At 45.0% G+C, this 19,392-nt stretch overlaps 2 protein-coding genes across 2 annotated transcripts in view; one reads left to right on the forward strand and one right to left on the reverse strand.

Annotated features, from left to right (window-relative positions):
- Positions 1-1,108: 1,108 nt before the first annotated feature.
- On the forward strand, positions 1,109-7,690 carry T265_03632 (hypothetical protein; the record flags this gene model as incomplete). Its single annotated transcript, XM_009168167.1, has 5 exons — positions 1,109-1,189; positions 1,230-1,548; positions 1,588-1,676; positions 1,721-1,923; positions 7,294-7,690. 5 exons carry the CDS (start codon positions 1,142-1,144, stop codon positions 7,544-7,546), a joined length of 912 nt encoding a protein of 303 aa, XP_009166431.1.
- Positions 7,691-8,165: 475 nt separating this feature from the next.
- The window catches only part of T265_03633 (hypothetical protein), a gene marked incomplete at both ends in the record, with an annotated part of 31,056 nt that continues 19,829 nt past the window's right edge, over positions 8,166-19,392 (reverse strand). The window contains 4 exons of the mRNA XM_009168168.1: positions 8,166-8,444; positions 13,847-13,947; positions 14,083-14,198; positions 18,470-18,663. Of these exons, the coding sequence (XP_009166432.1) occupies positions 8,316-8,444; positions 13,847-13,947; positions 14,083-14,198; positions 18,470-18,663 (540 nt within the window). The remainder of the gene's footprint in view (positions 8,445-13,846; positions 13,948-14,082; positions 14,199-18,469; positions 18,664-19,392) is intronic.

A 19,392-nucleotide genomic window follows, 5' to 3' on the forward strand; every position in this document is an offset into this window, starting at 1 on the left:
CTGATATTCCGCCTTATTAAAGCGCATAAATGCAGTCGGTCTTATCGGGGCAGAACTCCGACGACCTGATGCGCGAGCCACTATGTGCGACCACTGTGCCAGCGCCTGAATTACCCTGTTTGAACAATTTCTTGTTTGAATGTATGCATTACTGACGAGCCAAAATAAAAGCGAACCTAGGGTCTGTAGTGGTACTTCTTTGGCACGAGCTAACCAGAAGCAACAGGGAGCACAATGACTGGTCAAAAGGGGGATGCGGATATACATGCACAATGTTTGAGCCATGATGAATACCTTTGCGGTCTCAGAGGAGCCGTTTTTCTTAGTTTATGCCAATAGGGCGCTTGTGTTTCCCATTGTCTCTAACAAAGCCGCGTATCAGCTGTTAGCATTGGTGGAGAGAACCATGCTTAAGGATGTTGCTCCGTGTGCACAATTTTATCCTCTCTAGAAATAACAGCAGGACAAACGGTCCCTTCCAGGTACTTACTGCTGGAAGTTCGTTGGAAACCCATTAAAACGATTAGAAAAAGCAACATTTTGCAGAAGCAAAATTTGCTGCTGCTCCGCGTGATGAAATTCACTTAAAATGCCTTGCGGTTCGGAGTATCTGAAACACGTCTACCAAGTGCACGGAAATCAGAATGCACTATTGATGGACGGCATAGACAGTTGTATTTAAATGTGTATGGTTTTGTACACGGTAGATAAAATCTGTAGACATGATGACGCACCGGGCAATTGGTATCCTGTGAGATATTTTGACGAAGACATGCTCTAACATCGGCACAATTCCGCCAGATTCCTGAAAATCAATGCACGCATCGGGGTATGGAATGAAGTAGGGTAAAGTCTTTCGTTTGGTCTCTCTAAAGGATAGGGACAACTGAATCGTCAAGACTTTTTAGCAGTTTGTCTTCCCTATCTGGATGGAATAGCTAATGCAGTGTCATAAACGTGAGGTAAATGGTTTCTCACCGGGCGTTGACTTAGAGACCGGAATTTCGGTCGCTTCATTTTGCGTCATTTTTTTAGTCCGTGCTCAATCAAAAAGGTTGCCACTCAACTATTCCATGCTGTTACCAATGTCTTCTTCAGTTACTCTTAGTGCGACCCTGCATATGATCTGCCTCAACTGAAGATGTCGCTGGATGATAAACTACGAACTATTCGAGACTTGAATACCCGGGTTTGTTTCGTTCACTACTGTCTTGATTTAACACCATTAGCTAAGTGTGGACCAGACGCGCAAACGTTTTAATCCCAAACAGGTTGAGTACCAACTCATTCAAGAACTGCTTTTCGACATGGCGTATGACTCGGAACTGGGTTTTCTCTCAACTAAGGAAAACGAGCTCTACAATCAACTATCGGATGCTTGGACTTCAGCTCATTTGCAAATGCACCAACCTGACCCCAGGTCGAATCCCTTTCAGCCACTTGGCGGTCTCTCCGCCAACCTTAGTAGAGACCATGTCGCCATCTTCCAGTCACGAATGAATGACAAACTTAATCAGCGATTGGAACTGATCTTCACGCATCTGAGTGGTAAGGGATCACAATAGCAACCCCTTCACTGTATCATAGCTGAGGATTACGATATTCTTACTTTACTGGAGGAGCAAAAACTTGACGCTCTTGTCCGACTTCGTCGCATTCAAACGGAGTTTATCGAGGTAGGTGTATCCCTTTTTGAAATAGCTTGGTTCACCGTACGCAGGCGATCTCTGTTCTGTGCACCGCCGCATCTCATTTATTCATCGATATCCGTACAAAGACCCAACCCAAGGTAACCCTACATACGGCAGATGTGCTACTGACACAAGCAGAGTCACTGTTAGCGCAGGTGGTTCACATGGACCTCACGGTCCAACACGAAGCCCGGAAACCGTCGGATACGTCGAACTATTTGAGGAAGACTAGGTGAGCGTATATTTATTCCTCGACTATTTGCTTTGTTCTTGTTTGTTCCTCTGATTAGAATAAATTCTGCCGATCCTTAAAAAACTGAAAACTCACGTTAGTCAATATGTGGGCATGAAATGAAATAGACCATACAGCTTCTGAAAAATAAACTAGTTATTTATTTTTACACAGGACATCTGTTAGATGGAGCCCAAATGTCTGAAGGAATCGACTTGGCTTATGAGGTCTCGGTTAGGGCTAGGCCGGACGTCCATGCTTGTGATAGAATTTTTTTCCACCATTTATTAACAGTCCAATCAGCAAACGTTTCAAGACAGACCAAAGGCATTCCAGATTGAGTGAGTCAAATGCGGCACAGAGGCCAATGAAGCTGGTAGTGATCGGTTGCTGGAGTACTTAGTCAACGCGACCGCTTTCTAACCGGAAGCCACCCTGAGCTGTTCTAATAAGACTCCCTAGCTTCTTTGAGGCGGTGCAGGAGTATTCTGGTAAAGGTTTCGGCTGTGACATCTATGAGGCCGATTCCGAAGTCAGTCGCACAAAACACTTCTGGTGCCTTTTTGATATCGGCAGCAGTATGGCCGTAATTCAACCTGCCGGAAACATTTCGGCTTCCCATATTGAACAGAAAAGTGTTTGAAGATGTCCAACGACTTGGCAGTCAGACTGGAGATTTCCAACGGGATACTGTCCTCGTCTTGGACTTTTGTGCTTCACTAGCTTGATTATTTCTTGTAATTCACCTTGGCTAGGGGCAACACAACTGATGTTGGCGGGATGGCTCAGAGGTTAGAGCGCGAATTTACTCACCGGAGGGTCCGTGGTTCGAACCCGGGCTCTGCCTCCCAACTTCTCTCTAGGCTTGGGCAACCTGGCAGTATCCCAGCCCTCGTGTTTCATTCGGATGGCATGGCAGTTAGGCACCGAAAGGGTGTTACAGCTGAACGATTATTATGATGATTGTTATCCACTGCCATACAATCATAAAGTTTGTCCCATTATATTAAAAGCCTTAGAATAGTATAGGAGAAAAGAATGGGTGAAGGATAGGACTTGATGCTGGCCTATCGCAAGCATTCCAAGGTTCCCACACCCCCGAGTGCTCAATCAGACAATCTGGAAAGAAACTGACAGCACGAACGCCACAAACATCGATGGACCGCCATCTTTTGCAGTGCATCTAGTTAGGCGCAGAGAGGTTATGGAGACTCCTTGGAAGGCGGAACGCATCAACAACAGCTGAACTCCTCGTAATCGCTTTCACACCCTTCTAGCAAGTTCTACGTTGCCCATTTCGCATTTTGCGCCATTCTGAAGGAAGGTGGAATCGGTGGTTAAAACCTGAAGATGCCTCACATCATCTATCTGCAGAGGTCGTGCTTCGTAACCATACGACAGCACAGCCCTTACTATAGCATGGTACACACGACCCTTGAGACCCAGTAATATGTCGTTCTGACGCCACAGGTGACGTGAATTTGCAAACGTGATTTAGGCCTTTGAGGTTCATGCGCCGGCTTCATCAGACACTTCCATCAGAGCTACTACAATTACCGAAATATACAAGGTTCTCCACATGTTTCGCCCTCGTCTTCGAGATAAGGATGATGTTGTCCGCGTACACCAGCTCGGCAAGGTTCTCACCAGCAACAGTTTGGAATACGAGGTTTTGAAGGCGTTCCAGCGTTCGCCTCCTTATTTCACGGACGACGAAGCTGAACAAGAATTGAGTGGACACCCTTGTCGCACACCACTTTTTGTAGAGAAGCTTTTTGAGGAGCTTATCATATGCTCCATATACCCGGACGCATGTGAATATAGAGATCGGATTATGTTCACAAACTTCTTGGGCATGTTCTCTTGAGTAAGTGTAGTTAGCAGCACTGACCGATCGGCAGAATCCGATGAACGCTTAAAGTCAAGAAACACCAAGATTGTGAATCATCTGTACATATGGCGTTGTTCTAACACCTGACGTAGTGTGAAGATTTGGTCAACACAACCTCTACCCGGTCGAACTCCCGCTTGATTCCCATGATTCAGGGTTTTGCGTGCCACCGTAAGACGACGAATAATCAGTAATCCCAGAAGCTGTCACAAAGATATTGGACCTTACCGTGGTGTGACGGTTTGTATGCCTCCGTGACCCATTGAGCGTGTGAGTGTGCGTGCGACGCTCACAGAGTTTCTCATACCAGTTTGGTCAATGGTTAGAGGTCTGGCCAACACGGCCTCCTGCTCCTCCAGGTTGGGGGCTAAGATATATGGCGTGTTGTTCCATAAAAGTTGTACAATTTGGCAAACGCAGTTCTAACTTTTGAGATTCGTGCGTTGACCATTGGAGATAATGTAGCTTCCGAAATATTCATTGTGTTCTACAGATTCCAGTGTCACTTCAATCATAGTACTTCCCGCAGTACGACTTTTTCTTCGTGGGCGCGAAGGAAGTGCCGGGGAACTGGACGACACTGACCAGCTTTTCACGTTATACTTGCGCTTCCTGCTATTTTTTTCAAAAATGAGAATTTCATCTGTATATTCCAGGTCAACAAGGTTCTCGCTCGGAGAGATCTGAACATCTGGGTTCTGGAGACCTTCCAAAGTTTGCCGCATTATCCAATCAGCGATGAAATTAAACAAGAATGGAGAGAGTAAACATGCTTATCGGACACCATTGCTTGTAGGAAAGCTTTTGGGGCGCTATCCATACACCCTCACGCGCCTACAAGTGTGTGAATAGAAACACCGCTTGATATACTCTCGCGCGAGCGTGTTGAAAAGAACTAGCCGGTCGGTAGAATCGAACGCGCTGTTGAAATTAAGGAGTACCAACATTATGGGGCGCTTATATGCATGTCGTTGCTGTAACACCTGACGGAGTGTGAAGATGTGATCCACACAACTTCCTCTCAACCGCAATCCTGCTTGCTGTTTTCGGGTCCCGTCTTCAAACAACTTTGTAAGATGACGTAGCGACGCAAAGAGTAGTTACAAGGCTCAAGCTAATTCCTCTATAATTGCCACACTCACTGTGAGTGCCTCTTTTTGAAAATGGGCACCACTGTCGACTTACCTTTGTTGGTTGGGACGGTCTCTTTTATCCAGATAGAGGCAAATAAGTTAGACAAGCACCAACTGAGTATTTCACCTCCATCTTTGAAGGGCGGGAGTTTAGCGACGCAAAGAGTAGTTACAAGGCTCAAGCTAATTCCTCTATAATTGCCACACTCACTGTGAGTGCCTCTTTTTGAAAATGGGCACCACTGTCGACTTACCTTTGTTGGTTGGGACGGTCTCTTTTATCCAGATAGAGGCAAATAAGTTAGACAAGCACCAACTGAGTATTTCACCTCCATCTTTGAAGAGTGGGCGGGAGTTGTTCTGGACCAGCGGCTCAGTGACGTTTGAGGGAGAAAAGGTAATCGCTTATTTCCGAAGCCGTCCGGAATTCCATACTCACTATCCAAGGCTTATTTGCGGTTCGCGAATAGGGCTGAGCAACTGTATGTGGCTATTTAAGTTGTTGATCGTGTTCACTCCAACAGTTTTTACAGATAACCTAGCCGTTTTTGGTGTTTTTTGCTGTTGCGCATATCAGCTGGGATAGTCTACACACATTACCAGAGTTTCTCGTCTCTTGTCTCTTCAGTTTTCCAGATCCACCAAGCTATTCGATCTACACAGATGTTCTTTATCACTCGAAGTCTGACAGTTCGTGTAGTGGTAGTGTGCTCTGGACCGGGAGAAATACATGTCTGATCGTCGAGTAATTTTTATTGCCCCCTTTCACAAGTAGAGCACCCACCGTCTTGCCGGGTTAAGGCGAGTAGTTCTCGGTAAAAATCAAAATCAGATGTGTTGTCCGAGAAGGATTTCAATAAGTGGTTCTGGGAGAATTGTTTCACGTCGGGATCGAGAGGCCAGCCGATGTGTGCACGTCTTGCACGCTTCTGAAGAACAAGTGATATTCAGCGAGTAACCCACGCCACTTTAGCCAGTGGCGACGCGGTCTCTTTGTGTTGAAGATTGGCTCGCACGCGAGATGCAACATGTGGCCAAGCGGCTTCGGAATCCAGTACCATGCGGAAGCAGTCGGTTTTCGGCACGTAACTGCAGCAGGCGTTGGACGTCGTTCGTACTTCTATATTCCAATCCAGAACGGTCACCCAATTGGACCTCAGCAGCGCTGAGTTTACCTACTTGCGTATTCTTATCTCAGACAACCCAAACAGTATTTGAGCTCCTAGTCTGCCGCAGTAGGCCATTCAGGGCATCGTAAAAATTGCCTTCGAAAGCATCAGAGCTACAGTCTATTGGGAGCATAAGCAGATACGATGAACATGTGGTGATCATTGGCGCGTTTGCGGGATGCTTGGGAACACCTGCACAGTCCTAGTCATTGAAGTTGCTATGCCTACATTGGTTGGAGCCACGGTGTGCGTAATGGTGATAACACGATACAACTGTCCATTAATTCACTGGATGAACCCTTCGGTAGGCTTCCATTTGAGGGCAAACCGCGGCAAAACACCGAACCAATACGCCGTTTAATAAAACCGAGCTGTACAAGTTAAGCAACAAATTAAGCAAACTTCGTAGACTATGAGCCGATTAGTGCCGATCAGTGTTGTCAGATATCTCGAACATTTTTGTTGGATCCCAAATCCCCGTGCGGTATTTCGTTGAGACCCGGACACTCAAACCACTATACATCTGCTGCATACCAATACCAGTTTTATCGTCCTTACCACAAATGGGTACTATGGAGTGACTGATTGTATGCTGAACAGATTGGTTGATGTGTAATATGCTTGGGTGCGCAGCGTCATACATTCGGGTTTGGTAGAAACCTACCGAACGCAACTTTTCGTGTTACATGGTCCTTGGATCGAGAGACAAATCAGATATCGCGAAAACGCATAGCAACCTGAAGATCGAATGGCCTATTCGTACAGCCCATTGTTTTGACGGTTTACCACTAGCAGCTTATGTTTCCTATCGAGACGGTTTCACATCGTATTTTCCGTGATTTCACGCTTCAGCAAGAATGTGCGTTACGTTTAGGTAGGTTCGGATCTGTAGGTTAATATCAAATATTTGACCCGTTGAACCAGCGGAAACGATATCGTGTTATGGGGATCACTTGTTCAAGCGATATTAGAAGAAAGTGTTCACTTGCATCTGGCCTATTTCACCATGCGTACTTTGAAATCTGTCGGAGCTACACATCTAGATACTACGGTAATAGGTTCATATCTCTAACACAAAAATGTACTGAAATCAAAACCCAATTAGTTCACTTACTACATGAATTTGCTTGCCCACATGCAGATGCATCCATTGGATAAGTTGTGTTCTGTGTTTCAGATCCGAGTTAGACGCTGAATTTCTAGCGATCAAGACAGAGGTGGAACAACTGGAGGCTGCGCTTTCAGATTACCACCGTCAGGACGCAGACTATCATGACATAGTTCAGCGTTTTAAGGAATGTCAAGAACAGTTGGATGTGGGCTGCGATTTGCTTCAACACAAAGACGTGGTCAGTCGTTCAGGAACACCAGGACGCCGGTCGCTCAGCCTTAGCTCTCTACCGAATTTGTATGAAACTACGCATAGATGAGGAGAAAAGTCCTCATTGAAGATTTATTTTTGCACACTTGATGATGATAAAAATAATGGAACTTATCCCGGTCGCTCTGTCCATTTCGAGCTACCCGCTGAAGTATTGAATACTGATTGTCCTTTTTCGTTTTGTGAATGTTTCTTATGGCATATTGTTAATTATATACAAAGTTCTGAAAATGTTCGGTCATCCATTCAATCCTCTCAGTCGAAACGTCAATCCAGTTTTCAGAAACAGGTGTTTTTGGTTGTTACGGACGCGGATCAGTTACATCTGTAGGTTAGCAGTAGGCTGTTACTGCATTCGCTGAAGAGGAGTGAATCATGACAATCCATTGTCTATGCTAATTTTCGATATCACATCTGGGATGACTGACTATAATCCCTAGTTGGTTTTAAGCAGTGTGACAAGATCCCTACCTTACAAGAGTTGTCGAAGCCAGCTATGGGGGAAGAAGGATATTGGATTCAAATATATACGTTCCACACCGGGACTATTGGGATAGATGATCAAGCTTATTGGTAGTAGAGAAAGAATGTGCGACGTTCGATTGTAACTGAAATGTACTCCATTGGCAGTAGCCGTGCAATCGGGAAATCGAGACAATAATTGAAAAGAATTTAATGCAAGTCAGTTCAAAATAAAGAGCTGTACAATAATCTCGGGGAATTTTCTCACAATCATCATCCGACCCCGTTCCAGTGTATGATTATGCCAGATTTTTTACCGCTGCTGTGTGGATGTGCTTTTCGAGTTTATCTAAAGTTCATATTGTTAGGATCAAAGTACAGGACTTACATATTTTGTGTTTCCCACTGATGGGCAGTTTTAATAGCAGTTCGTGAGGGTCATTACAGACGAATACGTAAGGACTTTCACTGGGTCCGTCAGGAAACTGCAAATAAACAAGATGGATGAAACAAAATCGAATTGTTTGACTGTGAAGCTTTTTTCTGAATATATCTCGTGCAGCTCGAAAGAAGTCTGTTTCCAGGTTACCTACACAAGAACAAAGCTCATATTGTGAGCTGTCCCAAACTTCGTAATACGGGGAAGGGACAAGCAACTGGACCGAGTAACGACCTTGTGCAGTAGTGAGCACAACTGCGCTCAGTTCACTTCAGTACAGGAGGTGAATCATATATATGTAAGGTGGTTCGGGTTGACGCATCTTGCGACAGCAGGTAGTGTAGGATAGAGAGGATATGGGAAAAATGGAGGAAACCGGTGGGCTTACGATTAACAACAATAAATTAGATACAAAACACCGTCACTGTTTGCGTGGCATCGTCATGTTAGTGAGTATTTCCAACCACTTACGCGGGTCTTTGATGACCCAACCTCGCAGATGACGTGCACCGCTCCGGTCAACACCTTTCGTCAGGTTTTTCATGCTCCGTCCTCTGGTCGTACGCAGCACCCTCCAATCGGAACCTGCCTCAGCAGACGAGGTAATCAATCACCTGGCATACATAGCACATGGCCGGCTGCATAGTGGTGCAGCGGGATCAGCCCATTAATTGGACAACCAGCTGATTAGATACCGGAAACCAATCGTCGAGCTTTGGCATTGCTAATTCGTTGTTCCCATAATACATACATAACGTTTGGAAGGTGTCAATGGCCAAAGACAATTCAGAGACCAGTCTTCACAATCGTAAAGCAGCACTAGACGTACTGTTGTTTTGTAGACCTCACCTTTCATTGACAGGCTAATTTCACATCGACCCAACGATACCTATGATACAGGAAAACGGGATTTAGCGACACCAGCATTCATTTCGCCATTGACGCTGCCATCTGACATGATACGACTGCCTGGATGGGTAAACCGGTCCATTGTTTCCAATATTCCTCCCATGGACCAGTGTGATGAAAATATTCAGTGCACCTATGACAGATCACCACAAAGCAGCGCGGCTGACTAGGTCGAATACTGCTTTTATATCTAAGAAGCCGACACTTGTTCGTTTTCCGTATGCAAGGTGGTGTTCGAGAAGTTGCCGTAATGTGAAGACATGACAAACACATCCACGCCTCGAACGGAACCCAACTGGGTTTTCAGGACTCTGCACCTCACGAGTGCTAGCAAATCTGCGTGGGATACCAGTGAGCAACTAACAAGCAAGCTGGTATCCCGAAGATTCCCACATTCAGATCCAACACTTTAAAATAGGGACGATATCAGATATCTGTTATTACTCTGGCACTTTCTCAATCACCCAAACGTTCTACATGAGTTTTCAGACCACGGAGAACTCCATCAATAAACAAGGTAGATGGAAGACAGTCACAATGGAGTACCTTGTTTCGCTTCAAAAGTTAGACTGCGCTTTTGAACTCATCTGTGTTTACCGTCACAATGGGCACCTCAGGCCAGCAGAGTTGTTCTTCGACGTGCTCCATTCACAGAAGTAGGCGGTGGGACTTTGAATGGACGTTTGAGCCGTCTTTATCTTCACTGACCGGTGGCCTTCTTAGCCACGATCAGGGATATGGATTGCTGTCAGATCTAAGTTGAATTGGACAGTAGCCTCGTTTCGGGACGTACGCAGTGAAATGCCGAAATCATAGCGCTTCGGATTTTAACCGTACCGGGCAGCTGCCGCTGGTACGCTACCTTGACGACTGAATCTTTGAGGTAGTGAACGTTAAAAGTCCGACCCACAAGACAGTGGGGGTATTTCCTTCCGGGGGCTTGCTCGTAGCTTTTGACTCAACAGACGTTAGGGTCTCGTAGAAAAACTCGCCCTGGGGCCAACGGCTCATTAGGTTGACCCAGTTGGTTGTTGGGTACTTGTCCAACCCGAGGGCACTAAGAGTAAAACGTAGCCCTCCCATTCGGGATGCGATTGCTCATAGCAGATACCTTCAGAACAACAGCAATTATTTCGACCGTATTGAATAATGCCCCGGTGGTAACGGTCAAACCTCGAGTGATCGACGGGTGCGGCTTTTAGGGCCGACGTTTTCTCACTCATTCTTCCTCGGGGGAAGGCGGCATCACTACTCCCATAAATGTGGACAAGCTGGTCATCCGAGGGAAACACCATACCGCCTTCACACTTCTACCACAGACAGTACAACTTTACCCCTAGACCACAGACCTGTAGTATGGAGGCTGCTGTGTTTTGTCTCCTTTAGACTTCCCGGACTGGCTGAAGTTTGAGAAACGTAGTTCTAGCCAGTTTAACCTGCAGGATTATTACAAACACTCAAGCCCAACCACTATATCAAGGTAGCGGGTGATCATTAACCGATCCGTGATCTTATATCATCTGCCAATACAACATGAAAGCCCCAAGTAAGAAAAAACCTTCACAGAGATTCTTCCAACTTGAAGCGTTCCACTACGGCAAAATCCAAGAATATGAAAAAACCTCCCGACATAACACTACTTGTAAGGTTGCCGAACACTGACATACTTCATACCAAATGAACCGTAAGGTAGACTTTGTACAGTACATTCAGCTGAAGAATGTCACGAACGATGGATACGACTGAGTCTACCATTAATGCCAAATAAAAGCTTGATTTGCAAAACAAGCTCCGAAAACGCTATTGTGACCGTTATACTCATAGTCAATCAGGTGTGAAAAGTCTTAGTGGATGAGATATACTTATCGTCAAGAATGGTTCTGACGACGTACCCCTCACATCAAGGCATGTTTTGTCGCCATCCCTAAGGTTATTATCAACCAGCCTCACTGAAAACCCACGTATGACGGCAATGCCGCCACACCTTAACCTTATGGTGACTAATGTATGCCTTGTGAGTGAACTTGGGACCGTATGTGACATCGTGGTGTGGACAAATTAAACGCAGTAAAGCTTTACACATTCAAACGTGGATTTCCCGCACTCATTTCCAACTGTAATCGATAAATTAGTTCGACACGCCATTGAGAACCGCGTGGAACATCCATCGACGAAAGTTTTGCACAAGTGGGTGAGACGCTGGGTTATCAAGCAGGGCACAAAGATTAATCAGAAAACTCGCCACAGAATTACAGAGGGTTCAAGTTTTGGTAGGCAACAGTATAGGCGTAGAACGCGTGTGTGAGGTAGACGGGGCTTTAGTAAGTGACTGGAGGATAGGGTGAAAGACTCTGGGAATTTGGGACGAACATGGAATTACGGCAGTACCACTACATCATCTTAGACATTTATCGAGATAACATTGCACATGGAGGGACTCTTTAGAGATCTGGTAGTAAAGCACTGATCTTTCTCAGGGATGCGCAGAAAGAGGACAGAGGATACAACTCGCAAATTAGACTGGGTTAAGCAGGAATCGTTCTCTGCTTTTCTCTAGCACGAAAAGCTAGACGTCGAACTCTACTAAAGATAGCTCGGATGTGCGGAGGGATTACTAGATATTTTGAAGTAGAAGTTCTGAGGAAGGGATAATGAAGATAGTGAGGAATTCACGGTTATTTAATAGGTCATTAGAACTTTGACCAGAGGAGAGGGGATAACAGCTTAGCAGTTTAGGACATTGAGGGTGAGAAATCGTTTGCCTAATGAGCTAATTTCATTTAGTGTACTGGGCAGCATCAGATGCGCTTGAAGCATTCGATAGCTACAGTTAGTCAACGTCGCAAGTACACTTATATCTACTGAGAAAATCTGGTAGGCGCATGTCCCCTACATATAAGGAAAAAAGATACCCTGCCGGACACCGCTTTTATTTGACGATGGAGGAAACAAGCTACCACCCACACTTTTTGTGTTTGTGCGTTTTGTGGGCTGGTTTTCATTTAACCAAGCTGTATTTATCGCCTAGTTTGGCGAAAAGTTGCGCTACTCGTCCCGTAAACCATATTACAGGCATCAGATGTTGCCACTCGTGGGATCCGGTAGCCCATGGTCCGTCAACCTTGTCCGCATATTTGGCTACCGCAGTAACAGCACGATTATGCAGATTATGTTGTGCTACAAGTTGAGTGAACAATCTTCCGTTAGTTGCTGACGCCTGACGGTCATAGGCAACAACGTGATTGTCTCAGCCAGGTATTCTATGATGCGATGAACAGTTCATAGCTTGGGCAGAAAATATGATTCCGATGAGCAGGATGCGGTTGATCGAATTCAGTGAGAAGCGGCGACATTATGGCATGATCTGCTAGAGTTTGGGTGTCGGTTATTGCTCCGTTTGGAAGATACTGAGGGATAAAAATGCGTCAAGGTAAAGGAAAGATCTTATCATCAGGCTCCTGTGTTACAGTGTGTCGGAGGAAACCAAGTCACTAGCCATTGGGAGGAACGCCGATCCCAGGCGTTTTGAAAATTAAGCACATAATGCTGTGGACTGTGAAGTAAGTCACAATCCTCGGATAGCTGTTTGGAGAAAAGGAGTAACGAACAGAGTGATGTTCATCTGAGCAAGATAAAATCAGTTCCTACTCCACCGAATATACAGGCGAATTTCCGGTCATTTGAGTGAAGATACAACATACCTAACTCAGTAGGCTATACATCTACTCATTATAAGCGCTCCAAAAGGAGAATCACTTCTTCAGATGTGACAATTGTCCAAGTCCGCCCGCTGGGTGTCCGAATTCAGATTATTAAGGTGAATTCTGTACAGCCTGAGCTTGATAGAAACTAATAGCCCTCAAACAATACGGTGTTGGCCTGGCCGCGTGAGTACTGTACAACTCACTGATACGAATAGGTTTTGATTACATGGCCCATGGGCACAGTGTACGTTCCGCCACTAGTTGAATAGTTAAAATGTTGAAGAGAAGCTTTGAAGTCACGACCTGAGAACGTTTCCCTTGTGAGGAGGAATCATTGGGCCATGAAGGTTTCATACTACCGACATATCAATCCGTTTTTGTGAAACAAAAGTACGAAGTACCTTGCAGCTGATATTCAGTAGCAGTTTCTGAACAAAAGGCCTTAGAGAAGTCTCAGTCGCTAAAAGCAAGTGACACCTGATAAAGGGAGCTTGGTTGTCTTCTGACACCACTCAGGTTTTGTGCTATTTGTTAACAAGAAGCTACAGCGAGAAACGGCCCCAAACTCCCGGTAAGTCGAAATTTCCTGATTCGGCGATTTGATACAAACCTCAGAGAGAGAGAAGTAGCTTAAAAAGGATCATCGAATGGATGGTTGAAGAGTGGATATTACCAAGAAACACCTTGAGAAAAGACCACAAAAGCGTTGTCTGACAGCCACGACCCAGCGGGCGATAACACCAAAGAGAAGCAACGCTCAGATTATCCTTTCTTAGTGGCAGTCTCCTTTTGGAGCTCACGGTTTAGTAGAGAGAATTATGAACTCTTGACTCACCCTAGTTCGGTAGTCTTCTTGGCTAAGTACATCCACTACATTCACTCGACCCAAAAGACAACCGGTCGGGTAGGATTGGGGTAGGTTAGCTCGTAATCCACCTGATGGTAGGAAAAAAGAGAATAAATGTTTATCAGCATGCCTGACACTATCTGGAAACGAATCCGTCACACGCAAATCATTGGAGATAGTTGGTCCAGTGATCCCCATCCCAGAGGCAAACCAGCTTTACTTACCAGATCTGAGGTAATCCTGTTCCATCTGTTCCACAGCGTCGGGATCCGGCTTTTTTGCGGTCGATGCGATCCACAGACACCCTCGATGTGCACTATACCAATCACGACCCTCGTCTCTGAAACATTGACAAGAGAATCGATTTTACCGTGGTGCCCATGAAATTAGCCTGTTTGTGATGGTCATATTTTGAAACTTACTTGTCAATAGGGTATCAGAATGCAGCTACACAGGGATAGAAGCGACAGCAGTACTAAATGTCGGCGCCTCGTTGTTTTACAGACCCACCAAGCTTGGCGTGTAGACTGACGATGACTATGGTACATCTGATTATTCCTAATGGTGTAGTAAGAATACTTCACCACATAATGACATTCGATCCTGTGTGACACTACACAGTTAGAAAAGATATTAGGCGCGCGAAGGGTGGTTGAGCAATGAAGCAAAAGCCCCTAAAGTGACTGATGATAGGGGATAGGTTGACACCGTACATCAGTGGAGCTCAACCTTGCAGTAGATGAAGCGTTTCGTAGAGATAGGTATTATTATGAAGCAGGATTTCCAGTAATGGTAACTTTTCGAACAAAGCCATATGATAGATATCATTAGATTGATGTTAGCCAGTACTCAGTCACGAATCCCACGCACAGAAGCAAGTTTTACATTAGATTGTCTTTTAATCGGGTATAGATACAGAAAACGTCAATAGTTCTGCTCGCCCGACGAGGCCGTCGAAAAGAGGACTTGGCACAATTTATCGGAAGCTCTTCACATTCCGCCAATTAAATGGAGCGGGATGGACTGAGTTCTGCTCATTCGAAACAAGTCGAGGCACGATAGGCAAGTCCGTGGTCAAATGCGGTCCAGCATTTATCAGACTTGGAAGAATAGCATTACTGCATTGTTTTTTTAGAGAACCGTTCATTTTTCGCTGATAAGATCTAGGCTGTGAGTCGTAAGAAAGCAGAACAGGGTGAACGTTGTTACCCATCACGGAGTACAACGCATAGCAATAACACGGAATGTGCCTAGAAATCACGGGGGTAGAGATTCATACACCCAGCGGAAGGCGATCCATGCGGGGAAACTGTGCCGCACAGATCAAACGATGGTTCTCCCGACATGGAGAAGACCGCAAGCGATTTTTCCGGAATGTTGACTTCGCATTTATTTAGTAGCTCCGCCTGCTTTCATAGTGGATTAGATTCTGGCTTCCTCTTTACCTGAGCCGCCAACTTCAAAGCCAGAAACAGCTTAGGTGTTTTGGATGATGGGTTTTTAGAGGAGTACTGTGTCAAATAGAATTTCATGGAAACCGACAACAAGATGCTGGTCCAGTTTATCAAAAGCAAGTAATTGTACCTCATTTTTTACCGGTGTGGGAACATTGCAATTTCCAAATCCAAAAGATATATTCCAACTACCTTTTATCCAACCAGAGTTGCTTGGAAAATATTGAATTCCAAACGTATTCGTTTCGCTTGACCACCAGCTTTCTGGTTCTCCAGTAATGTACTGTTCCCAAGCGCCTTTAATTTTATCGGAAATGTAAGCGTATTTGTTGCGAGATGGCTCAGTGGTTAGAGCGCGAATTTACTAACCAGAATGTCCGTGGTTCGAACCCGACCTCTGCATCTCGACTTTCCCTGTCTAGGCTTGGACAACCTAACAGCATCCTAGCCCTCTTGCTTCCTTCTGGTGACATGGCAGTTAGGCGCCGAAAGAGTGCCACAGCTGAACGATTGTTCTATATTTGTTGCCCACTATGCCGATCATGCATGACTAGTCGATGCTATCCAGAGCGGTCACGTTCAGACTAAAGTAATTTCAGCCAGTGACTGAATTCCGCATATAACCTAAAACAGCTGTATCCAATCAGAAAAAGTGCTGAACATCGTTCATACTGCGGTTTGCGAAGAATAGCGGTATCTTAACCCCAAGCTTGCGCAGTTCATGATACAAACAAATGATGGTGTTTGTTTGCTCCGTGAATTTCAACCAGCATCAACATGCTACTAGGGAACTGAACTTATCTATTCGAATAGCCAGTTTATTGGTCTCCCACATTCGAAAGCATTTGTCTAGAAGATGTTACCAAAAGGGGGAACCTGGAGTCCAGAGATGTAGTAAAATTCTTAACTCCGACTATATGCGAGTGGTGTTACAAAATTAGATTAATCAGACACTACGCGCCTCAGGACAATCATATGAGTGCTGCATGCAGCTCCGTACCGAATGCAAAGTTCTCCTGCCAAGTCCGCTAAGGGTAAGGTGTTCTACATAGCACTCCCCCATGGCAATGATTGCGATATCTTGAAGATCGTTCCTAGATGCAAGAAAGCGATTTCGGTCTGTTACATATGTTCCTGTTGTTTGCAAACAGCTGGAAGGTACAACTATGAACATGAATAAGGTAGGGTACAGAAGCGCAAAAATGCAGGCTCACGCTGTTAGTGGTGTGGTTATCATTAGGTTGGAATCGATCGGACATGAGCGATTGCTTAGCCAGAGCCGAGCCAATGTTTTTACCTGTGGTTTTTGACAACGCAAACTAATAACAATTCCTTCGGCCGTTGACTAATGACTCTGGAATGACCGGACTGCACTCGATAAATATGGTTGAACTATTCAGCCGGTAGTTCGTATCGCTTAAGCGAGGTGCAATCGCGCCAGGGGAACAGATGCTCAACCATCCTCTGGGCTGAGTGCCGAGTCGTATGACCTATGCACGAACAAACCAACAGGTAACAAAATAAGCCCCGTAGAATGGTGCACCGTCCTTGAAGTTGGTCACTGCTGAAGTGAATCTTAAGCTGTGAAGTACAAAATGTTCTTTTTAGGGAGGAAATTCAGCTCTCATACGATGGTTTCAGTCAGGAATTCGGGTGGATTTTGACTAGCCTGTGTTATGCGTCTCAGTACGAATTTAGTTGGGTCTAGATTCCTTTTTAGAGTCCCTGACATGGAATGCAATTCCTCTTCAACTGTGTCCTCTGTATAAAGCCCACCAAAGTAACGTGCAACAGCTGAAAACTTCGTTGATCTCACTATCGTCACTAAATTGTATTGTTGAATGGGCTCAATGAGAAGAGTGAAGCAGCTCCTGGGTACTGATGTGTGAATCAAAGAGTAAGCAAAGCGTCATCAGCGTAGAGGCTGTAAAGTTGGAACCGTGGGGCTCAAAATATAACACCACAGGTAAAGGAATTAAGCGGGGATCCGATTGCTACTCTACCTTGTTGTTTATATAGCGGACCTTTTGGGTCAAAACCGAATGTTAAACGTACATTATAAAGGTAAACTATTAAAGGTCCCCAAAGAGTGTCACTACAGTGAGATGTATTAACTTACACAATGAAATCGTTGGTAAAATTGATAATTTCAAAAAGATAAAACACGTAAGCAGCAAATCTCCTCAGTATTCATTTCTTTCATTCATTTGTTTCATTCTTTGACAGTGAACACATGTGGGGAATATCCGTGCTTATGAGCGCCCGATTTTGGTCTTGACATTTTATGGTGTTCGCTCACCGATTAAGATAATCGGTTATGTCCTCAATTTCCTTACATTTTCCCTCTTGGTGGACAGCATTTGGTACATCTGCCTTACTGAGGAGTACACCAGAGCCTTTGTTCGTTCCTGTCGCTGCTGCTACGCAGGTCTCTTAGGACAAGCAAATTACCCAGTCGAGTGAACAGATCGATGACCGGACTATAGAATAAGGCTTTTACAGTAAACGCCGCACTGTTCATTTCTTTTGACAGTTTCGGTGCATAACTGTACCCCATTATTAAGAAAGCGTTTGATTCCCCTAGTCATAGAACATCTTGGCCCAGATTCTACGGACACAGATCAATCGATAGGTACGCTTCCTACCTGTGACGGTCAGAGGGTCTGGTTGCAGGAACCATCGGGTAGATTAATACCTGGATTTCATTGAAGTAACCGGATATGAGTTAGGTGCTGCAAAAGATGTAAAACATTGTTCCAAGTAGATGCGAGAATCGTGTTTGATCTGTTCACTGTTCCATTGTGATTTCCACACGGTATAGGTGAGATAGGGAGATTTTCTTTCTTAATAACATTCCCTATTTCGAGTGAGTGGGTTAGTTTCGATACCATGTATACAAGAACGTACGGACTACCAAACGGTTCATGATCGATCTAAACAGTCCAGGCGTTCCGCACAAACAACAGCATCTAATATTTAGGTGACTGAGCTCGAGCTTTGGGTTTCAGCCCTTTAACTGTTTTCAGAATCGGTTTGTTCAGATAGCTCACTAGCTTCAAACGCTTCGCTCAACCTAATCAGATTGACTTGGTCCCGTCAACTGACTGCTTTTCTCGGAGTTCTAAAACAGGCACCTCAAGTTTTATAAATCACTTACTTTTTTAATCCTCGTACTAGGAAGGACGCCCACGGTTGGTGCATACTGAGACAATAGCCTTCGTCTGTCAACTGTCGCGAAATGTCATCTTGCACACGAAGTCCATTAGGAGCATCTTTCAAAGCCTTCATGAGTGAACTGGATTCAGGCGCTTGATCCACAGAAAGCTGACTCCGAGTAAGCGTTGGGAGGAACTGTGAAGATAAGGACCAAAAACAGTGAACATTTGTTGCTGGAATAAGTGGAACCATGTGAGACGAGGTGACTGACTAGGTGTGTAGGGTTGAGTCGGCTCCCGTCAAGATACTATGGAACCCACCACCAATTAAGACCACTTCACTCTGGTCCCGTAAGACATTTCGAGAGGCCGCTCGGAACTCCACCCCCTCCCCATTCTAAACTTCCCCACGTCCCAGCAAAAACCGAGATGCGGAATTTTTTCACTTGGCTTTCATGTATTTTAGCGTCAACAAGGTATCTGACCGATAGTGTAAATATGGTCGGTTTATTTAGTGATTTGAGTCCTTCAGCAAGATTTTGATTTACAAAGCAGGCAATCTCTCTGTCTGTGGAGACCACTTGTTGTTAGTCCTTTCTTCTAATGGTTAAGGCCCTCTTGGGAGAGAAGCACAGGATAGTATGATATTTTGAAATTTCTAGTCGAGATTTTGCCCTATAGATGAATTCGACCTATGCCGAACAGCCGAGAAGCAACGTACACCTATTTCGTCCCTACTGAAAATCATCAAAAGCACGTGTCTCACGAAACTCCAGCAGAGTTTTGAATCAGCGATCTTCTGACAAGTAGTTTGAACAATGAACGTCACAAGCAGCTCATCAGCACTGCGATTAACTCGCACTCAGATGGGGTATAGTGCCACTGGTCCTTCAGTCACGGAATCCGCATTAAGCGGTAATGTGTT

This window comes from Opisthorchis viverrini, assembly GCF_000715545.1.
Source record: "Opisthorchis viverrini unplaced genomic scaffold opera_v5_55, whole genome shotgun sequence".
In the NCBI taxonomy this organism is placed as follows: Eukaryota; Metazoa; Platyhelminthes; class Trematoda; order Opisthorchiida; family Opisthorchiidae; genus Opisthorchis; species Opisthorchis viverrini.